Source organism: Tripterygium wilfordii, chromosome 2 (assembly GCF_013401445.1).
Source record: "Tripterygium wilfordii isolate XIE 37 chromosome 2, ASM1340144v1, whole genome shotgun sequence".
NCBI classification, from domain to species: domain Eukaryota; kingdom Viridiplantae; phylum Streptophyta; class Magnoliopsida; order Celastrales; family Celastraceae; genus Tripterygium; species Tripterygium wilfordii.
The window spans coordinates 3213638-3233813 of record NC_052233.1 but is presented as its reverse complement, the minus strand read 5'-3'; the positions used below and the strand labels follow the sequence as shown (position 1 = coordinate 3233813).

Sequence of the window (20176 nt, the reverse complement as noted above, 5' to 3'; positions counted from 1 at the left end):
GTTCCCAAGCCATTCCATATCAGAATCACAAACCATAGCATGCTTAGCTAAACTATCTGTGGCAATATTAGCCCCTCTCTTGACATGGCAACAGGCCACCCTTTGGAAACTAGATAACAAGACCTTAGTACTGCTAATACACAGCCCCGCCTCAGAACGGTCAATGTCTTCACTATTCAAAGCAGCAGTCACAAGCATAGCATCACCCTCCAAAATAATATCCACCATTTGAAGTTTCATAGCAAATTCAGCAGCCTCCCTAGCAGCTAAACATTCAGCAAAATAAGGGAGCTTCGGCCCCATTTTGCAGACTACCTTTGAGGCAAGATGGGTACAACTTGCATCCCAAGCAATAATACCAAACCCAATCTTCCCATCTTTCAACGCTGCATCATAATTGATCTTGATAACTCGCGGTGGGGGAAATTGTCGCTTCCTAAAGCTGGCCCTCGAAAATCAGACTCTTGTACAACCTTAAATTCATGCAATAACTGGTCAACTTGCACTCCAACTCCTTCATGGGTACACACTATACCTCTGTGAAGAACACTATTTCGCACATTCCACAGCTGCCAAAGGAAAACAAGCATTCGAGATAAAGTTTTCGTGTTCATATTATGGACTAGGCCATCTACCCAAAGCATCACAGAAGATCTAGGATGGTATTCATGAGTATGAGGGAGGCCAGCTTTGAAATATGCTTGATGAACCCAAGGACACAAAATGAACAAATGAAAAGCTGACTCCCGATCCCTGCCACACAACAAGCACTCATGTTGAACTGGAATTCCCCGTCTCTTTAAGTTCTCAAAAGTTGGTATATAGTCATTACATAACCTCCACATAAAGGTTTTAATCTTTGGAGGAACCCTTGCCCCCCAAATAGCATTCCAGATTCCCATGGATGTACGAGAGCTTGAGCTTGCATCATTTTTATGAAATTGGTTCCACTCCTCAAGGACCCTATAACCACTTTTAACTGTGTAGATCCCTTTAGGCTCAAAATACCGACGTCTAGAGTCCCTAGCTCTCACGTCACCAAGGGGGATTTCTAGAATCGCTTTGACATCAACGGGGAGAAGAATTTGACGCATAAAATGCTCATCCCAGCAGCCCTTCCTAAAGTCAATAAGATGATGGACCCCCAAGTGACCTAGACAAGGATTGATTTGAGTAATAGGCCCAAAATTCCAGGGTCGAGGAATCCATTTATCAAACCATATAGAAATATCCTGCCCATTTCCCACCCTCCAGGTTAACCCTTTCTCCAGAACCTCACTCCCTTCACAAAGACTTCGCCACGACCATGAAAGATTGCTCCCCACAGACGCCCTCATGAAATCACAATTGGGAAAGTATTTGGCTTAAAGCAATTTGAAACACAATGAATTCTCGTTAGTCAAGAGTCTCCATCCCTGCTTAGCAAGAAGCGCTAAATTAAATGAAGCCAAAGATCTAAATCCCAAACCTCCCTTACTCTTCGGATGACACAGATGTCGCCATTTGGCCCAGCAAATGCCTTTTCCGCCATTGCTCCTCCACCAAAATTTATTCAAAACTACCATAAGTTCCTCAAAGAAAGAGTTGGGAAGCCGAAACACGCTCATAGTATAAGTGGGGATTGATTGGGCCACTACTTTGATAAGAGTTTCCTTGCCAGGCTGTGAGAGAAATTTTTCCTTCCATCCCCGAATGCGCGCCACCACTCTTTCCTTAAGATGATAGAAAGATCTTCGCTTCTCTCTCCCAACCATCACTGGAAGACCAAGATAACGATCAGGATTTGTCATTTGTCTAATACCCAGTCGGGCTGAAATGCTTCTTCTAATGGATTCACAGGTGTTGGCACTAAAGAAGGCCCCCGACTTGTCAAAATTAATTTTTTGTCCCGAGGCTCGCTCATAAACTTGTAAAAGGGAATGGAGGACATCGCACTCTTGCATATTAGCCTTGCAAAACAGCAGGCTGTCATCTGCAAAAAAACAAGTGAGTCACCCGAGGACCATTCCGGCTAGCAAACACACCATTCAACAACTTTCTCCTTTCTGCATCCACAAGGAGGGCCGACAACCTTCAGCACAAAAGAGGAATAAAAAAGGGGAGAGGGGATCCCCCTGTCTAAGGCATCTGCCAGGAGAAAAACTCCCATAGGAATTACCATTAATAAGATTGGAGAAGTTAACAGAAGAAACACATCTCAATATAAGGGAGACCCAGTTAGGATGAAACCCAAGTTTGACCATCATCACTTCAATAAACCCCCATTCAACTCTGTCATAAGCCTTACTCATATATAGTTTTAAGGCACAAAACGCTTGGCTACCTTGCCATCTATTCTTTAAGGAATGCAGAAGCTCATAAGCCACCAAAATATTATCTAAAATGAGCCGACTAGGAACAAAAGTACTTTGGGATTCAGAAATGATCAGCGGAAAAATATTGAGTAAACAGTTGGCAATAGTTTTGGCTACTATTTTATATATAACATTGCACAGACTTGTAGGCCGAAAGACTGTCATAACAATGGGATTCGGCACCTTCGGGATAAGAGCAATAATGCAATATGTTAACCTTTTCCAGCGATCAACCTCCATTAAGAACATCTAAACAGAACTCTGTGACTTCACCTTTAACAATGTCCCAATGGCGTTGATAGAACAAAGCGTTAAGACCGTCAGGGCCAGGAGCCTTCAGAGGATGCATTTGGAACAAGCTTTTAGCCACCTCTGCCTCTGAGAAAGGCTGCAACAAAGTTTCATTCATTTCATCAGTCACACGTGACCTAACTGTTTCAACAACACTCCCCTGATCTGCAATGGCTACAAAAGAGAATAATTCCTGAAAATACCCAATCGCTACTTTACCAATCTCAGCCTCCTCCTTAACCAAGTCACCTTGAACATTTTTGATTTGCTCAATGCGATTCCGACGGTGACGCTCACTTGCTGTTTTATGAAAGTAAGAAGTGTTCCTATCCCCTAGATGGAGCCAGTCTAACCGGGATCTTTGCCTCCACTTCATCTCCTCTTGCATCATGAGATTATTAATTTCTTGCTTAAGCTCTCACTCCTTTGAAACTAGATCTCCATGATTCACATCAACTTGAGTTCTAAGAAGCTCTTTATGAAGATCTGCTAGTTTACGGTCCCCAAGTTTAAAGGTAGTCCTACTCCAGTCATGCAGCCGAGTACACATATCTTGGAGCTTCCTCGGTAAGTGTGGGTTACCCTGACTCTAGGCCTCTTCAATGACTTCTTTACAATCTGGGTGGTTAGTCTTCCTCATTCCAACCGTCACACTAGTTCTTTGAACCAGACTAATTACCAGCGGATTATGATCAGATTTGGCAAAGGTGGAAACTTGAACATTGCATTAGGGAAAAAGATGCTTCCATTCTGAGTTAGCTACTGCCCTATCAAGCCTGACTCTAACATTGTTCGGATCACTTCTACCATTGGACCAAGTGAAAGGAGGACTTGAAGATTCCATAGAAACCAGACTACAGATTTCAAGCGCATCATGAAACTGTTGCATCAGCGAAGCTTGCCTAGGAGGGCCCCCTTTTTTCTCAGAATCGAAGAGGATTTCATTGAAGTCACCCGCGCACAACTAGGGTAAATTGATCACAGAGGATAGAGTTTGCAAAATCTTCCAAAAGTTAAACCTAAGATCAGCCACTGATTCACCATACACCCCCGTAAACCTCCAGGGACAAACACCACCAAAATTCTCCACCACAGCATCTATATGGTACTTAGAAAAACTTTTTATAGTGACAGAAATATCCTGCTGCCACAGAAGAGCCAAACCACCCTTTCTACCTGCACTGCTAACAGGAAAGGCAGAAGAAAAATTGCACCCAATTCGAACTCTATCAAACTCCGAACACAATAATTTTGTCTCACACAAGAACACTAAACTAGGCTTAACACTCACCAAGACGTTTTTCAATGAGTGAATTGCCGAGGAACCTCCCAAACCTCGACAATTCAAACAGAGGATACTCATTGATTCCGGCGGGTTTGGTTACGACCAGCCCCCGCCAATAAGATAGGTCCATCCCTCACCTCCTCAATCTCCTCCCCTGCCTTGTGACTTTTAACTCTCCTCTCAAACTCAGGCAAGATTAAGCAATCCTGGATCTTCCTCATCCCTTGGGTCAAGCCAAACCCATCCATATCTACCTCAGAGCCTTGTGAATGTTTCCTGAGAGAGCGCTTCCAGGTCCCTTTCTTTTTCCCCTTATCTTCCCCAGAAGAGTAGACTGAAGTGTTAATATCACGGCCTACCACTTGGGAAGTAGCTTCCATCGACTCTTGGAGCTGGTCTTCCAGAGTTTTCACCATCATGGCATCTTTCATCTTCCTATCTTCTTTCCAGTCACTGGTCATCTCAGGAATAGGCTCCATCGACAGATTCCCACCTCCTCTTTCCTCTTCTAAAGCTACTCCTACGGGCTTAGTTAAGGTGCCATTAGTTTGATCACCACTGGCCTTTGAACAAGTAATTATTGGACTCCCACCATGAGACAATGCCTTTTCCACACCAAGAACATGACCATCATCCACCATGTCGCCAGGAGATGCCGTTGATTTACATTGCTCCACTCCTCTCCAATTTCCTGATCCCTTAGCATCCCCAAAGTCAATAGTCTTAGAATCGGATGACTCGGTCTCCCGTTGGGAAGATCGGGAAAGGGACTAAGGGTCTGAGGATGGTGTTGGCCTACGACCCCGAGGTGGGGAGGATCGTAGCCAATCACCATATGGTTTGGGTTCAGGAAAATCTGTCTCCCCCACCTCACAATCATGATCAACATGCCCCAATTTCCCACACATGTAACAGAAGTTTGGTAATCTCTCATACTGAACTCCTACTCTAATAGCAGCACCCCCTTCCTCCCCAGTAACCATGACAACCCTTTTCAAAGGCTTAGTAATATCAATATGGATTCTGACCCGAAGGTACTTGCCCCATCCACAACCATTACGATCAAGATCCACCTTCTCTATTCTACCTACTGCTGCACCCAACTGCAATCCGACCTTCTCGTTCATCATTTTGAATGGTAGATTGCAAAATCTAACCCATAGCGGCATCTCTTCAAAAACCACATCGCATGGGCGTAAATTCCCATTATATTCCTTTAATAGCAAAGGGTGTTTATCGAATGTCCAAGGGGAGCCATCCAGAACTTTATTGTAATCCTCTTTGGAAAAGAAGTGAAGCAAATATAGGTTTTCTCCAACTGTCGAGATCTCCATCCCCCTTATTGGTTTCCAGATGTTCTTCATTGTAACAAAGAAAGCCTCTTGGTTGAAGGATCTAGAAGACAAGAGCCTTCCAAAGAGACTAAATCTAGTATCTGATTCCTTAGTGGTTCCCGAATCCCTTGCCACCACCACCGCTTCACTTTCTTCTGTCATTAGCGACAATCGTTGCCACCTCTTCTCCAAATCCGCATCCATACCTCCCACAATACCCAAGATCCAGAATAGAACCACCCAGGGAAGGCACTGAGAACTGGCTCCCTATCAAACCCTTAACGGCACAGGGGCGATACTCTCACCAAACCCTAAGGTTGAGAGAGACTCAGAGCACTTCGTCCGAAAATAATAACATTAAAAAGGATGCAACAACGTTAAGAAAACACAACATTAAAACATGGAAAAGGAACAAAGTAGGGCGATTTCATGAAACTTATAAAGGTTATATTCGAATTGAATTCACCTCCCATGTTCCAACCTAACACCCCCCCAAAAAAAAAGTACAGGCAAAAACTAACGAATAAGAGAGAGAGGGAGGCATTCTTAGGAAGATTGTATAAAATAAAACTCACATTGTTCCATAGACATTTCTCAGTTCTTAAAGTTCAAGCACCTCCAGAAATCTTCATGGGCTCTAACAATATGCCACTACCTACGAGTCATGGCAACTCGACAATGACCAATATGGACAAGAAAGAGAAAATTGATAAATAGAAAGACAACGAAAATTTATACAGATTAAACCAATTTATGACGAATAGTTCTACACACGACAAAAAAAAAGGACCATCAAGTAAGTTCGTACATATGCAGAAGATCATCCATAAGAGCATCCATAGACATGTTTTGGTCGGACGCACCAATCCATTTATTCTATAAATGCGTATGCCATCCATATAAATCAAGATGGAATAAAGTATAAAAAGAGAATTCAAAAATTTAATAGAGAAAACGAATGGGATGGAAAATTTTGATTACCATAATGAAGAATCCCCATAAGAAAGAGCTTCAGTGGCACAACACCTTGAGACGCCATTGCTCATTTCCCTCAGAGACCAAACATTTTTTCAAAAGTATAACCATGGATTCAATCATTCTAATCCAGTAAAATTTTAAGAAACAAATTCAGATACATCGGTGCAATAAAAAGACTTTTAGGATGACTCATCCGATTCCTCCTTACCAAATTAAACACTCAATAAGCAATCAGGCAAAAAAAGACGTTCCTAAGAAAGAAAAACGCAAATTTTTTTTAAAAAAATCAACCGTAATCGTCAAGATATGATCTAATATGAATGATACAGTGGAACAAAAACTACCAATGGAAATAATACAAAAACAATTACCTAGAAACCGACTCAAACTAAGTAGCCTATGCCAAACTATCTTCACAAACATGGGAGAGGGAAGACCATAAATCGCCCTTGGAACATAGGTGTGCAAAATGAGAAGAAAAGAGTGAGGCGTGCAAAAGAAGAATAAAAGTCGTATAGGATATGATGCATAGATTATTAAATTTTAAATTAGAATTTACATAGTGATAAAGATAATTTCAAATGGTTGTTACTTGTTAGGATACTAAGTAGATATAAAATCAAAGATGTTTATCATTATGAGGAACCAACTAAAACATAATAAAAATCCAAATATATGAAAAATAATAAAAGTAAAAAAAAATCCAAAAAATCTTGGAAGTTTGGGAGGGAAAAGTTGTGAAGTGTATCCTACTTTTATATATATATATATATATATATATATATATATATATAGATTAAGGTAACAAAATTATCATGCTAAATTAACAAAATCAAACCAAATAAACCAAAATTAAAAACTTTAAAAGTAAAATAAATTTCATCTGTACACGTCTAATTCCGAGTCTTCAAACTTGGTATCGGAGCCATTCATAAGCCAACGCTTTGCCGTTTTTTGTTCCTAATGGCTGCTTCCAATTCTTCAGGTTCCAAAACCAACGAAATTCCCATTGCTTCCGCTACCACTACCACTCTTGCTTTACCAAACACTACCCAATTGGTATCAACTAAACTTGATGGTACAAATTATTTGGCATGGATGGCTCAATTTCTGCCATTGCTATGCACTTACAATCTTATGGGGATCATTGATGGCTCGGATGTTTGTCCTCCCAAGTTCATTGATGACGTTGCTCGTGCATCAGGTGATGTTAATCCTGCCTTTTCAAGCTGGCAGACAAAAGATCAATTAATACTCACCTGGATCAATTTTTCCTTGGATTCATCTCTTGCTTCCACCATGTATGGCCTAAATAATGCCAAAGATGCTTGGGCAGCACTAACAGCCAAGTTTGCTTCTCCATCTCGTTCTCGAATTTCGCATCTCAAGCGACAATTGCAATGTATCCAACAAGGTTACTAGAATTGTACTACTTATTTGGCTCAGGCCAAACTTCTTGTAGATCAATTAGTAGTTGTTGGGAAGCCCCTTAATGATGAAGATTTGATTCAGCATATCACAAATGGTTTGAACCCTTCCTTCACTCCTTTTGTTACTTCACTATCTTTTGCCATGCGTAACAATACTATGAGCTTTATGGATTTTCAAGCGGAACTGTTGAATCATGAGCTCCTTCTTGATCAACAACAAACTCGTCCTTTCACTCTTGAATCTAGATCTGTTGCATTCTACAGCCACAGGAATGGTTAGCGCAAACCACGCACTTCCACCTCAAACAATCGGTCCTCTCAAACATCTTTCTCTAAGGTAAGTTCATTGCCAAATGTGCCATGTAATGAAAATACCCATGAGAAGTGTCAAATATGCAAAAGATTAGGTCATAATGCTCTGGATTGCTATAAGAGGATGAACTTTTCATACCAAGGAAGACGACCGCCTAGTGAAGTTGCTAACGTGGCTGCTGAAGTGAATGACATATTTATGAACAGTCAATGGTTTGTAGATAGTGGAGCCAATACTCACATTACCACAGATGCACAAACATTGCCAATCCATAGCCATTCAATGGTACTGATGGTGTGTCTGGTGTAGGTAAAGGTCATGCTCTTCCCATATCTCATATTTGTTCGTCTCTTATACGTATTGATACATGTTCTTTGACACTTAAAGACATCATTCATTTTCCACAAGCTTCTGCCATTCTACTTTCTATCAATAAATTTTGCTTGGATAATAATGTCTTTTTTATTCTAACTGGCTCTGGCTATATTGAGAAGGACATGCAGACGGAACTGTGCTTCTTCAGGGATGAAGTGAGAATGGTCTCTATCCTTTAAATTTTCATCAGCTTTCAAGAAATAAAATAAAGGGTCTTACTACCTTTTTTGGTGTTCGAACAACTTTTGTTATTTGGCATTCGGGTCTTGGGCATCTTGCAGCGCCCATTCTTCATCGTATTTTTACCAATCAACAACTTCTTGTTTTAGGTTCTCATAAAATTTCTGATTTGTGTGATTCATGTCAACTTGGAAAAAGCAAGCAGTTATCATTTTCTGATTCTACTAGCAAAATGATTGGACCATTTGAAATTACTCTACTCGGATGTTTGGACCTCCCCAGTTCCTTCATCAAGTGGGTGCAAATATTATGCAATTTTTGTTGATGAATTTAGTCATTTTTGCTGGCTTTTTCCAATGATTAATAAATCTGATGTATTCTCCATTTTTGTTAATTTCAAATTGTTAATTGAAAAGCAATTTTCTTGTTGCATTCAACAATTTCAAACAGAGATAATGGAGGGGAATACATCTCACATAAATTTAAAGAATTTTTTTACTGCAAATGGTATTTTTCATCGGTTGACATGTCCATACACCTCACAACAAAATGGAATTGACGAGCATAAACACCGACACATTGTTGAAACTGATCTTACTTTGTTAGCACAATCTGGTCTACCTTCTTGTTGTTGGGTGGACTCATTCCTAACTTCGGTTTATTTGATCAACCGCTTGCCAACACCAATTCTTGAACATAAGACACCTTATCATATCCTTTATCACAAAGAACCGGACTATAAAATTTTAAAATAATTTGGGTGTCAATGCTTTCCATTATTAAGAGCATATATACCTCACAAACTATCATTCCGAAGTGCTCCATGCATATTTGTTGGGTATTGCTCTCAACAAAAAGGCTATCGATGTTATGATCCTAAGTCCCAACGAGTTTTTATTTCATGAAGTGTTGTCTTTGATGAAAATAGGTTCCCTGCCAAAGAGACGTGCATTCTCACCGACTCTTGTACAAGCATAGTTGTCGCAAACACTGTCCCACTCATCTCCATGCCAGCACTTTCTGATAGAATCTGAAGAACCAGTATTCGATGTGAAGAACCTGTGTTCGATGTTGTGAAAGAAACGATCAACGTTGCCCTATCTCTTTGGGTTTCTCAAGCTTGGCCTATTGTCTTTGGGTTTATCAAGCTTGGGCTTTTGACTTTGTTGCTAGTTGGGTTCTTTCACTGGCTCAACATTGGCCCATTGTCATTCTTGTATTGTTTTATTATGGTACAGTCTCACTTGTACCTGTTACCAAGAGTCCTATCTTTTCAAGTTAGTAAACGTTAGATTCAAATTGTCTCTCTTTGCTTAAAGCTAGGCTATCTCAGCCAAACATTGTAACTTGACATTTTACAATAATAAAAAGTTTAATGCAAGTTTCTTCTCTCCATCTTCTTCTTCTTCTTCATCTATGATCTTCTTCTTCTATCTATAATTTCTTTAACTCCATGAGAATATCCGCGATTTATCATGGTATCGGAGCCAGGTTCTCCTCCTGGTGTGGGACAAACAAGCTTGACTGGTGATATTCCAACAAGATCTTTACAACCTCAAAGAAGTGGTGAAATGCCATCAACAAACCTACAGTCACAAAGAAGTGTCTCAGCAGATGAATTTGCAGTTTTAATGAGAACTGTACAGGAGCTTTAAGCAAAAATGGCTAGCTCAACTACAGAATAAGTTCCTTCAGTATCAAGAATTTTACCTGCATCTAGAGTGATTCCTCAAAAAGGTCAAACGACCTCAGCTGTTTTCAACTCTAGGGTGTCTCAACAGCCACCCCAACAAACCATCTTTAATAGAAACCAACCTTCATTACTACCAAACCCCACTCTTCCTCTTCCCATTTACTCTCAACCCTCGACATTTCCAACTTCTTCCTTGCACTACATGCCATCACACACAACCTGTCATTCAAATAAGTCAAGCCAACCAAAACTTATTTCTAAATCCATATGCCTTAGTTTCCAGTGACTTATCCATTACAAAATTGATCTCATTGGAATTGACAACTAGTAATTATCACATGTGGAGTGCACACTTCACCAATGCATTGGAAGCAAGGAACAAAGTTGGATTTGTGGATGGAAGTCTTCCAATCCCAGAGACAAATGATCCAAATTACTAGCTATGGAAGCAAGCTAATGGTATGATTAAAACTTGGATCAACAACTCAGTTTCAGCTGTAATATTGAAGAGTGTGTCTAATTGGAAGACAGCTAGAGAACTCTAGATGGATCTTAACGGCAGATATTCAATGATGAATGAGAAAATGGTCTTTGAAATCATTAGGGAAATCAGTAACATGAAGCAAGGTACTGACACAGCCATAGATTATTATGCTAAAATGAAGGCACTTTGGGATGAAATGGAAGAATATAATCAGCTGCCATCTTGCAGTTGTGGAGAATTGGAACTAGTTAGACTAAAGAAGGAAAGGAGAAAGTTATGTAGTTTTTAATGGGATTGAAGGACTGTTTCACCTCTGTGAGCAGTCAAATTCTCATAAAAGAGCCTTTTCCAGACTTGAACAAGGCTTACAACATAGTGAGTCAAGAGGAAAGAAAACAAAAAATGGGGGAAAGTGCAGTTAATGTCCCATAGGAGGCCTTGGCAATGGCAATGAACAAAGGAAACTCAAACAACAACCATTCAAAGCCTTTCTACAAGAATCAAAACAAGAGAGAAAATGATAGTTCCCAAGGATCACAACAAGGCAGTAGAGAGAATCTTTTCTGCACTCATTGCAAACTGACAAATCATATAGTTAACAAGTGTTTTAGAATCCATGGGTATCCTAAGCCTCCTTACAAGAAACAAAGACAGAATAATCAAGAATACTCAACCAAAAAATCTCATGCAGTCAGTCAAGTGAGTGGAAATGTTAATGATCAAACAAGAGCATGAATAACCAATGCACAATATCAGCAAATCATCACTTTGCTTCAGAACAAAGGAAATCAAGAAGATGACACTTCTGGAAAACAATTCCAGCTTGGTAATGTGGCATCAGTGGCATCCACAACAGGTAATATCTTAAATGAAAGTACAAAACATTTGCATAAATGGCTCATAGACAGTGATGCTACTGATCATGTTATATATCATCCATCACTATATGCATCTTGTCAAAATGTGCATAATTCTTATGTTACTCTTCCTAATGGTGAAAAACATTCTATATATCATATAGGAGAAGTAAAATTGAATGAAGGAATAATCTTAAAAAATGTTTTGTGTGTCCCTAGTTTCACATACAATCTGATTTCAGTTAGTAAACTAACTAGCCAAGGAAATTGTTCTCTCATTTTTACAAGAGGAAAATGTGCCATGCAAGACATGGTAACTATGAGGAAGATTGGGCTGGGAATGAAACATAAAGACCTCTATCAGTTTCACAAGGAAGAGAGACCTGAATTGAAGACTGAATCTTTTGTTAATTCTGTTGTTAGTGTAGAAATATGGCACAGGAGGCTAGGTCATCCTTCTAAAAATGTATCTAAGATTATAAAAAGCAATTTCAGTGGCATTTTGGAGAATTGTAAGGAATGTTTGATGGGCAGGATGAATAGAAAGCCTTTTGCACTTAGTGAAACTTCTACATCTAAATGTTTTGAATTGGTTCACATGGATATATGGGGACCAAATTCAACCATATCGGTAGATGGTCATAGATATTTCTTGACCATAGTGGATGATTATTCTAGGATGACTTGGGTGTATCTTATGCACTCCAAGTCACAAACTAGACATTATATTCAAAGATTTGTTAACTATGCCAAAAATCATTTTGAAAATGAAGTTAAAAACATTAGGACAGACAATGGACTTGAATTTAAAATGGAAGAGTTCTTTTCTGACAAAGGGATACATCATCAAACTTTCTGTCCTTATACTCGACAGTAAAATGGAGTAGTGGAGAGGAAGCATTAACACATCATGAATGTGGCAAGAACAACTAAAATACAAAGTGGACTGCCTGAAACTTATTGGTCATTTTGCATCAACACAGCTATTTTCATTATAAACAGACTTCCTAGCAGAGTTTTAAATGGTAAATCACCATATCATATGGTTTATAATAAACCAGCAGACTATACACAATTTAAAACCTTTGGTTGTTACTGCATAGGTAAAAATAATAAGCCAATAGGTTCAAAGTTTGAACCCAAGGCTAGGCCTTGTTTTTTTTAAGGATATCCTTTGGGAACCAAAGGATATAGATTGTTGGACATTCAAAATCAAGAGATTTTTATCTTTAGGGATGTTAAATTTTATGAAGATGAGTTCCCATATAACACATAAAAGAATGCTTTTATGACTGAGCAGCACACAGGAGATCAACCAGTTGATTTAAGAAATAATACTGATGCTCACAAGGATGTCACACACAGAACAGGAAGAATAAGAAAGGCACCTAGTTACTTACAAGATTATGTGTGTGATTCTGCATCCATTCATACTCATGCATCCCATGAACATTTTATTGCAAATATCTCTGTGCATCCAGAACCTATTAAAAAATAACAATTGGAAAAATGCCATGAATTTAGAAATGGAAGCACAGGAAAACAACAAGACCTGGAACTTAACCATTCTACCACAGGGAAGAAAAGCAATAGGATACAAATGGATTTTTAAAACAAAATATAATTCTGATGGTACATTTGAGAGATACAAAGCTACGTTAGTGGCATAGGGTTTTAACCAAAATGAAGGATTTGATTATAAGGAGACTTTTGCTCCAGTTGTAAAAATAACCACAGTTAGAGATTTTTTAGCTTTAGTTAGCATGCATAAATGGCATTTGCATCACTTAGATGTTCATAATGCCTTCTTGAATGGAGACCTAGAAGAGGAAGTTTACATGAAAACTCCTCCTGGTTTTGAAACTAATGACAAAAACTTAGTGTGCAAGCTCAACAAATCTATTTATGGGCTAAAGCAAGCTTCTAGGCAATGGAATGCCAAATGCAAAGGGGCTCTGCTAAAGTTTGGATTTACTCAAAGTAAATCTGACTATTCTTTATTCTACTTACATAAAAATTCCAAAATGGTCATTCTTCTTCTCTATGTAGATGATATAGCCATAGGTGGAGATGATATAGCCATAGGTGGACATGATATGCAGTTAATCACCACTGTAAAAGATTACATCTCTAGTTGTTTCAAAATCAAGGATCTAGGAGAACTTAAGTATTTCCTAGGACTTGAAATAAATAGAAATAATGAAGGTTTAACTCTCTGTCAGAGAAAATACACCATGGACATCATAAAAGACATGACACTGATAAATAATAAGATCAGTACATCTCCTATTGATGCTACTATTAAGTTAGTTGGTAACACTGAGAAATTAATCACAAAACCTTTACAATATAGAATGCTTATTGGAAAATTGATGTACTTGACAATAACAAGACTTGACTTCACATTTGCTGTCAATACCCTAAGCCAATTTATGGCTAACCCTACTGAGCAGCATCTTATTGCAGCTCATAGGATAGTTAGATACCTTAAAGGAACAATAAACAAGGGTCTTTTCTATCCTACAACTAACAAATTGCAGGTTCAAGCCTACTGTGATTCTAACTGGGCTTCATGCACAAACACAAGAAGATCAGTTATTGGCTATTATGTGAAGCTAGGTCAATCTCTTATTTCGTGGAAATCAAAGAAGCAGCATACAGTTTCTAGGTCATCAGCAGAAGTAGAGTACAGGGCAGTTGCAAATACTACTAGTGAACACATTTGGTTACAAAGCCTATTCACAGAATTGAAGTTTCCAATTTCTCTACCAATGACTCTACACTGTGATAATCAGGCAGCAATTCACATTGCTAACAACCCAGTCTTCCACGAGCGAATGAAGCACATAGAGATCGATTTACATTTTACTCGAGACAAGATTCAAGAAGGTTTTATGAAATTGTCTTACCTCAGAACAAATGATCAATTGGGAGACATTTTGACTAAAACCGTTCAAGCGCATCATCTCCAGGATCTTTTTGTCAAGATGAACATGATCAATCAAGATTGAACATGCTCATCTTGAGGGGAGATGATAGAATCTGAAGAACTAGTATTCGATGTGAAGAACCTGTGTTCGATGTTGTGAAAGAAACGATCAATGTTGCCCTATCTCTTTGGGTTTCTCAAGCTTAGGCTTTTGCCTTTGGGTTTATCAAGCTTGGGCTTTTGACTTTGTTGCTAGTTGGGTTCTTTCACTGGCCCAACATTGGCCCATTGTCATTGTTGTATTGTTTTATTATGGTACAATCTCACCTGTACCTGTTACCAAGAGTCCTGTCTTTTCAAGTTAGTAGACGTTAGATTCAAATTGTCTTTCTTTGCTTAAAGCTAGGCTATCTCAGCCAAACACTGTAACTTGACATTTTACAATAATAAAAAGTTTAATGAAAGTTTCTTCTCTCCATCTTCTTCTTCTTCTTCTTCTTCATCTATGATCTTCTTCTTCTGTCTATAATTTCTTTAACTCCTTGAGAATATCCGCGATTTATCACTTTCCTCAGGTACATCTCTTGATCATTCTAGTTATAGTCTTCATTCACCTTCTCATCATTATACTAGTACAGGTTCAACTCCATCTGACCATCATTCAAGGTCATTCCATGAGCCAACACGTACTGATAGTCCACCACCACTTCTTCCCTTTGATCAATCACATACACAGGTAAGCTTGAACCCCTCCATACACGTAGACTCCACTCTACATGTGACCGAAGATTCGTCTCTAATACCTGACACCTCTCATGACCATTTGCTTACCCATAACAATTTGGACTCATCTTTACCCGAGGACTCCACTTTGCTTGTGCCCAATAATCAATGTTCATTGCATGACCACTTTGACTCTCCTATTCATGACACCTCTTCTCCTATGCATTTGCATGACACCTCACCATCCATGTTAGATGTTCATCTACCCACCTCCACTTCCAATTCTCCTATCTACCACATGGTTACACGGTCCCAAACCAGTAACCTTAAGCCACGTTCATTTCCACAATTCAAACTCTATTACAGTACTCTCCATCCCATACGAGCCCTTTATTCTCCTCATGTCCCTTCCGAACCTAAGACCTATCACCAGGCAACCAAATATCATGAGTGGTCTGCGGCTATGGACAGTGACTTTTCAGCTCTTATTAGCAATGATACATGGCAGTTGTGTCTCCGACCAATAAATCAAAATATGATTCGCAATAAATGGGTCTTCAAACATAAACAAAAATATGATGATAGCATTGATCACTACAAAGCTCGATTAATAGCTAAGGGTTTGGACCAGGAGGAAGGTGTAGATTTTCATGAGACCTTTAGTCCTGTTATCAAGTCTGCTACTCTACGTCTCGTACTTGCAATTTTTGTTACTTTCAACTGGGTCATACGTCAACTTGATGTATCTAATGCTTTTTTACATGGCTTACTAGAGGAGGAGGTGTATATGGAACAACCCAAGGGTTATGTTGATGCTCAACATCCTGATTGGGTGTGTCGACTAAAGAAATCAATTATGGGTTAAAGCAAGCACCATGGGCATGGTTCCAACGCCTTTCCGGTGCTCTACTTACCATTGGATTCTCATGTTCTCAAGTGGATTCATCATTGTTCCTTTATCATGATATGGATACTGTTGTTCTCATTTTGGTTTATGTTGACGATATAATTATTACAGGAAATGTTCAAAGCAAAATTATGCAGATTATTGATAAATTGAAGGCAGAATTTGCTATGAAAGACCTTGGAGATCTTGGTTATTTTCTTGGCATTCAAACAGTTAGAGATTCTCTTGGTTTACACCCACGTCAATCTAAATACATTGTTGATTTGTTGGATCATGTTCATATGGGAGGTATCAAATCTTATCGTGTTCCATGTGTTGCTGGTACTAAACTATCTCGCCTTGATGGTGATGTTTATCTCTGATCCTAGTGAATATCGACAAGTAGTAGGTGCTCTTCAATATGTGTTGTCACCAAAAAGTGACCCAATGTGATGATGATTTGCAGGTGTGCCAAAGCTTATAGTTTCCTACACTAATTTGAATGAAATGCACCAAATGTAAACAAGACTTCTTTCTAGACAATTGAACGAACTATCTTAGGAACTCAATAGTTCTAGGTTCCCCAACTCCACTGAAGTGCGTTTTGTTGAGATTGGAATGAAGAAGAATAAATAGACACCAAGAACAATTTACACAACGATGGTTGGCATTGAAACTTGACAAGGAATAAATACAAGAGAATTTGGAATGAATATAATATTTGCTCGAAATTGACAAGGATTGGAAAAGTAATTGGAATGCTAGAATGCTAAGAAGCTTGAAAGTGCATTTGGGCTTGAGTTTTTGTTGTCTGTTTGACTGATTGTTTGTGTGTTTTTCCATCTGTCTGTCTACCATCTTTTATACCTCCTGTCTTGCACGAAATTCTTCTCTATAAACCATGATCCTACTGCAGTTATTCCCTTATTTGTGCAATTTTCTGTCAGTTTAAAGTCAATACCACCTCTTCATATCAGTTTTCCCTTAAATTTCTCATGTGCTGCCACCTGGACCATCTTGTTGTAACTGCCACAACTTCTCCACTTTACATGGGCCACTTCCAGCATAACTCCATCTGGGCAGTTACTACAATTGGGCTTCTCTTCCTCAATAATATGGGCTTATGGGCCATAACAATCCAAATCATAATAGGTAGCACAATGGGCCTTGCACATGTTCAGCAGATACATCATGTTGCTTCATGATCCTCAAAGATGGAACCACCAGCTCCATAGGTAGCACTGCATCATGCCCATAAGTGAGAGCAAAAGGGCTAGTTGTAGTGTTTGTTCTCTTGGATATGCGGTAGGCTCATAATGTCTCTGGTAGTACCTTGTGCCATGCTCTGGGATTATCCTTGATAGTTTTCTGCAAGATAGAGATTATCACCTTATTTGAAGCCTCTGCCTGTCCATTGGCCTGAGCATAGTATGGAGTAGATGTGAGCAATTTGACTCCATAATCTTCTAGAAATGCTTTGACCTCCCCCTCCAGTGAACATTGTCCCCTGGTCAGTTGTGATGGTTTCTGGAATGCCAAATCTGAAAATGAGGTGTTCTTTGAAGAAATCTACCACCTCTGCTTGTTCAACCTTTTTTAAGTGTATTGCCTCTACCCATTTTGTGAAATAGTCAGTAGCCACCAGGATAAAATGATGACCCTTAGATGAGGCTGGAAAGATTTTTCCAATCATATCAAGTGCCCACCCTCTGAATGACCATGATTTAATGATAGGTTGCATATCCGCTGCTGGTGCCTTTTGAATGTTGCCAAATTTCTAGTATTGTTGACAGCCTTTTGCATATTTAATGCAGTCTTTCAGGATGGTTGGCCAATAATAGCTGTGTCTCCTGATCAACCATCTCATCTTTGGACCGGCTTGATGTGCGCCATAGAAACCTTCATGTACCTGTTGCATTATTTTCATATTTTCAATAAAACTAGGGCAACGAAGTAACAAACCATCAGCTCCTTTTCCGAAGAGTTCACCCTTAATCATTACATAGCTCTGTGCCAACACTTTGACCTTTCTGGCTGTTGGATCATTGGAATATGTCAGATGGTTAATGATATCTTTCTCTGATAGATGGATGAGATCGTCTTTCCACCATGATGATTTGTTGTATCAAACTTTCTGGAAGTATTAAACCAGAAGCTAGTTGGGCCAATCTGTTAGCCTCATGATTTTGTTCTTGTGGAATGTACTTCAACTCCACCTCTTGGAAGTCATCAAGCAATTGCAAGGCTGTACTGTAGTATGAAGCCAATGTAAAACTAGCACACTTGTATTCTCCAACCAGTTGTTTAACACCAATTGAGCATCTCCAACCACCAGAATATTTTGACTTTTAGTTCAAGCAAGATCTCCAAGCCAATGATCAGTGCTTCTTATTCTGCCTGGTTGTTAGTACAATCAAAATCCAAATTAAAAGCTAAGGTGGTTTTTGTACCTCTTGGGGATTGAGTGACTACCCCAGCTCCAGCAACCATCTCAGTGCTAGACCCATCGAATTTTAGCACCCATTCACCTTTATCTTCAAAGATTGGTGTAGTGTGCGCATCTATCATGCCTTGTAAGGTCTCAGGAATTTCCAGACATGGGTGGTCAGCAAGGAAATCTGCAAGTGCTTGCCCTTTGACTGCCTATTGTGGTCTCCATTTGAGGTTGAATTCTGTTAAAGACAATGACCATCGACCTATCCTTCCTGTCAGCAATGGCTTGGTCAGCATGTGCTTGATCAAATCCATCTTTGAGATCAAGTACACCTTGGTTTGAAGCAAGTAGTGCCTCACCTTGGTACATGCAAAATATAATGCAAGGCAGAGCTTCTCCACCACAGAATATTGCCTTTCAGTATCCGTCAGCAATCTACTCAGGTAGTAGACTGCTCTTTCTCTTCCAACATAATCATCTTGGGCTAGTAGACACCCAATGGAATTATCAGTAGCTGATATATACAACTTCAATGGTATATGTGTTGTAATTTTAATTAACTCGCAAGCGCACGAATACAATTATAGCATAGGTATACAATAGCGAGGTCGATCCCACGGAGATTTGTCAAGTAATTCCAATTTCTACTCAATTCGAATGTCTCGAGATAAAACTAAATTATTTCTGAAAATTAAAGAGAAGTTGTGTGAATTTGAAAATCGAGAAAGTGCAAGAATATTAGAAAGATTTAGGGTGTTTTCAATCAAGAGAATGCAAACTAGGACTTCGATTTCACCATAGCAATCCTATTCTATGTCTTATTTGGTTAAGATTCAATTCTCGTTTCTAAGGTTCGTTCTTATCTAAAATATGAAACGCCATTGATTGTGGTCAAGATCGACTATTCTTAAATTGTTATCTAGCCATTGATTGTGGTCAAGATTACAAACAAGAATGCATTGAGTGCAAGAAGAACATCAAGAACCAAGAGTGTTTATGCATGGATCATGCTTCAACAACATCCCATTCATTCACAAGAGCTATATCAAGTTTACCCATTGATCGTGATGTAATCTTGTCTCAAACATGTATCTAACTAATGGTGATCAGTCATTAAATCAACACATGATATATGAAGCACAATGAATAAAACTAGAAACTTGAATTGGCAACGAATTAATTAAGACATAGAATAGTCATGCTAGGCTACATCGAATCCCTAGTAAAAGAGTTTAGCCACACATAATATATAGAAACATCAACAATTCAAGAAAGAACAACATCAAAAACTTAAGAAAAAGAACACCCTTTACAAAGTAAGCTTGGTGAAGAGGATTCCCCTTTTAAGAACCTTGTTGCTTTCTTCTCTCGTAGTGATGTTCCTCTCCAATATCCTCACCTTATGTGATTTTTGAGTCTCTCCCTTAGGTCTGCCGTCTCTTGCTGTATATGCCAACCCCTTTTATATCATCCTTGGTTAGGTTAAAGTCATCCGTATGAAAGGAAACAAGATAATCCTAGTACAATTAGAATCATTTAGTTTCCTCTTGCATAAAGATTTCCTTCAGCTGAAATATTGAATCATAATAGTCAAAGATTCATTCAAATCATAAATTGATGCTCTATTAGC

General features: G+C 39.0%; 2 protein-coding genes and 1 long non-coding RNA gene across 3 annotated transcripts; all 3 read right to left on the bottom strand.

The window, feature by feature from the left end:
* Window positions 1–380: 380 nt before the first annotated feature.
* On the bottom strand, window positions 381–2519 carry LOC120009617. Its single transcript, XM_038860272.1, has 3 exons — window positions 2072–2519; window positions 1469–1972; window positions 381–1363 (listed from the first exon to the last, which is right to left on the bottom strand). The coding sequence occupies exons 1-3, from the start codon at window positions 2517–2519 to the stop codon at window positions 381–383; spliced, it is 1935 nt and encodes a 644-aa protein (XP_038716200.1).
* Window positions 2520–4700: 2181 nt separating this feature from the next.
* On the bottom strand, window positions 4701–5468 carry LOC120009605 (uncharacterized protein At4g02000-like). Its single transcript, XM_038860261.1, has one exon. The coding sequence runs from the start codon at window positions 5466–5468 to the stop codon at window positions 4701–4703; it is 768 nt and encodes a 255-aa protein (XP_038716189.1).
* A 4342-nt stretch (window positions 5469–9810) lies between these two features.
* LOC119980607 lies at window positions 9811–14695 on the bottom strand. Its single transcript, XR_005463920.1, has 4 exons — window positions 14484–14695; window positions 12975–13058; window positions 10251–10452; window positions 9811–10126 (listed from the first exon to the last, which is right to left on the bottom strand). It is a non-coding gene; the product is annotated as an uncharacterized LOC119980607 (long non-coding RNA).
* Between the last annotated feature and the right edge of the window lie 5481 nt (window positions 14696–20176).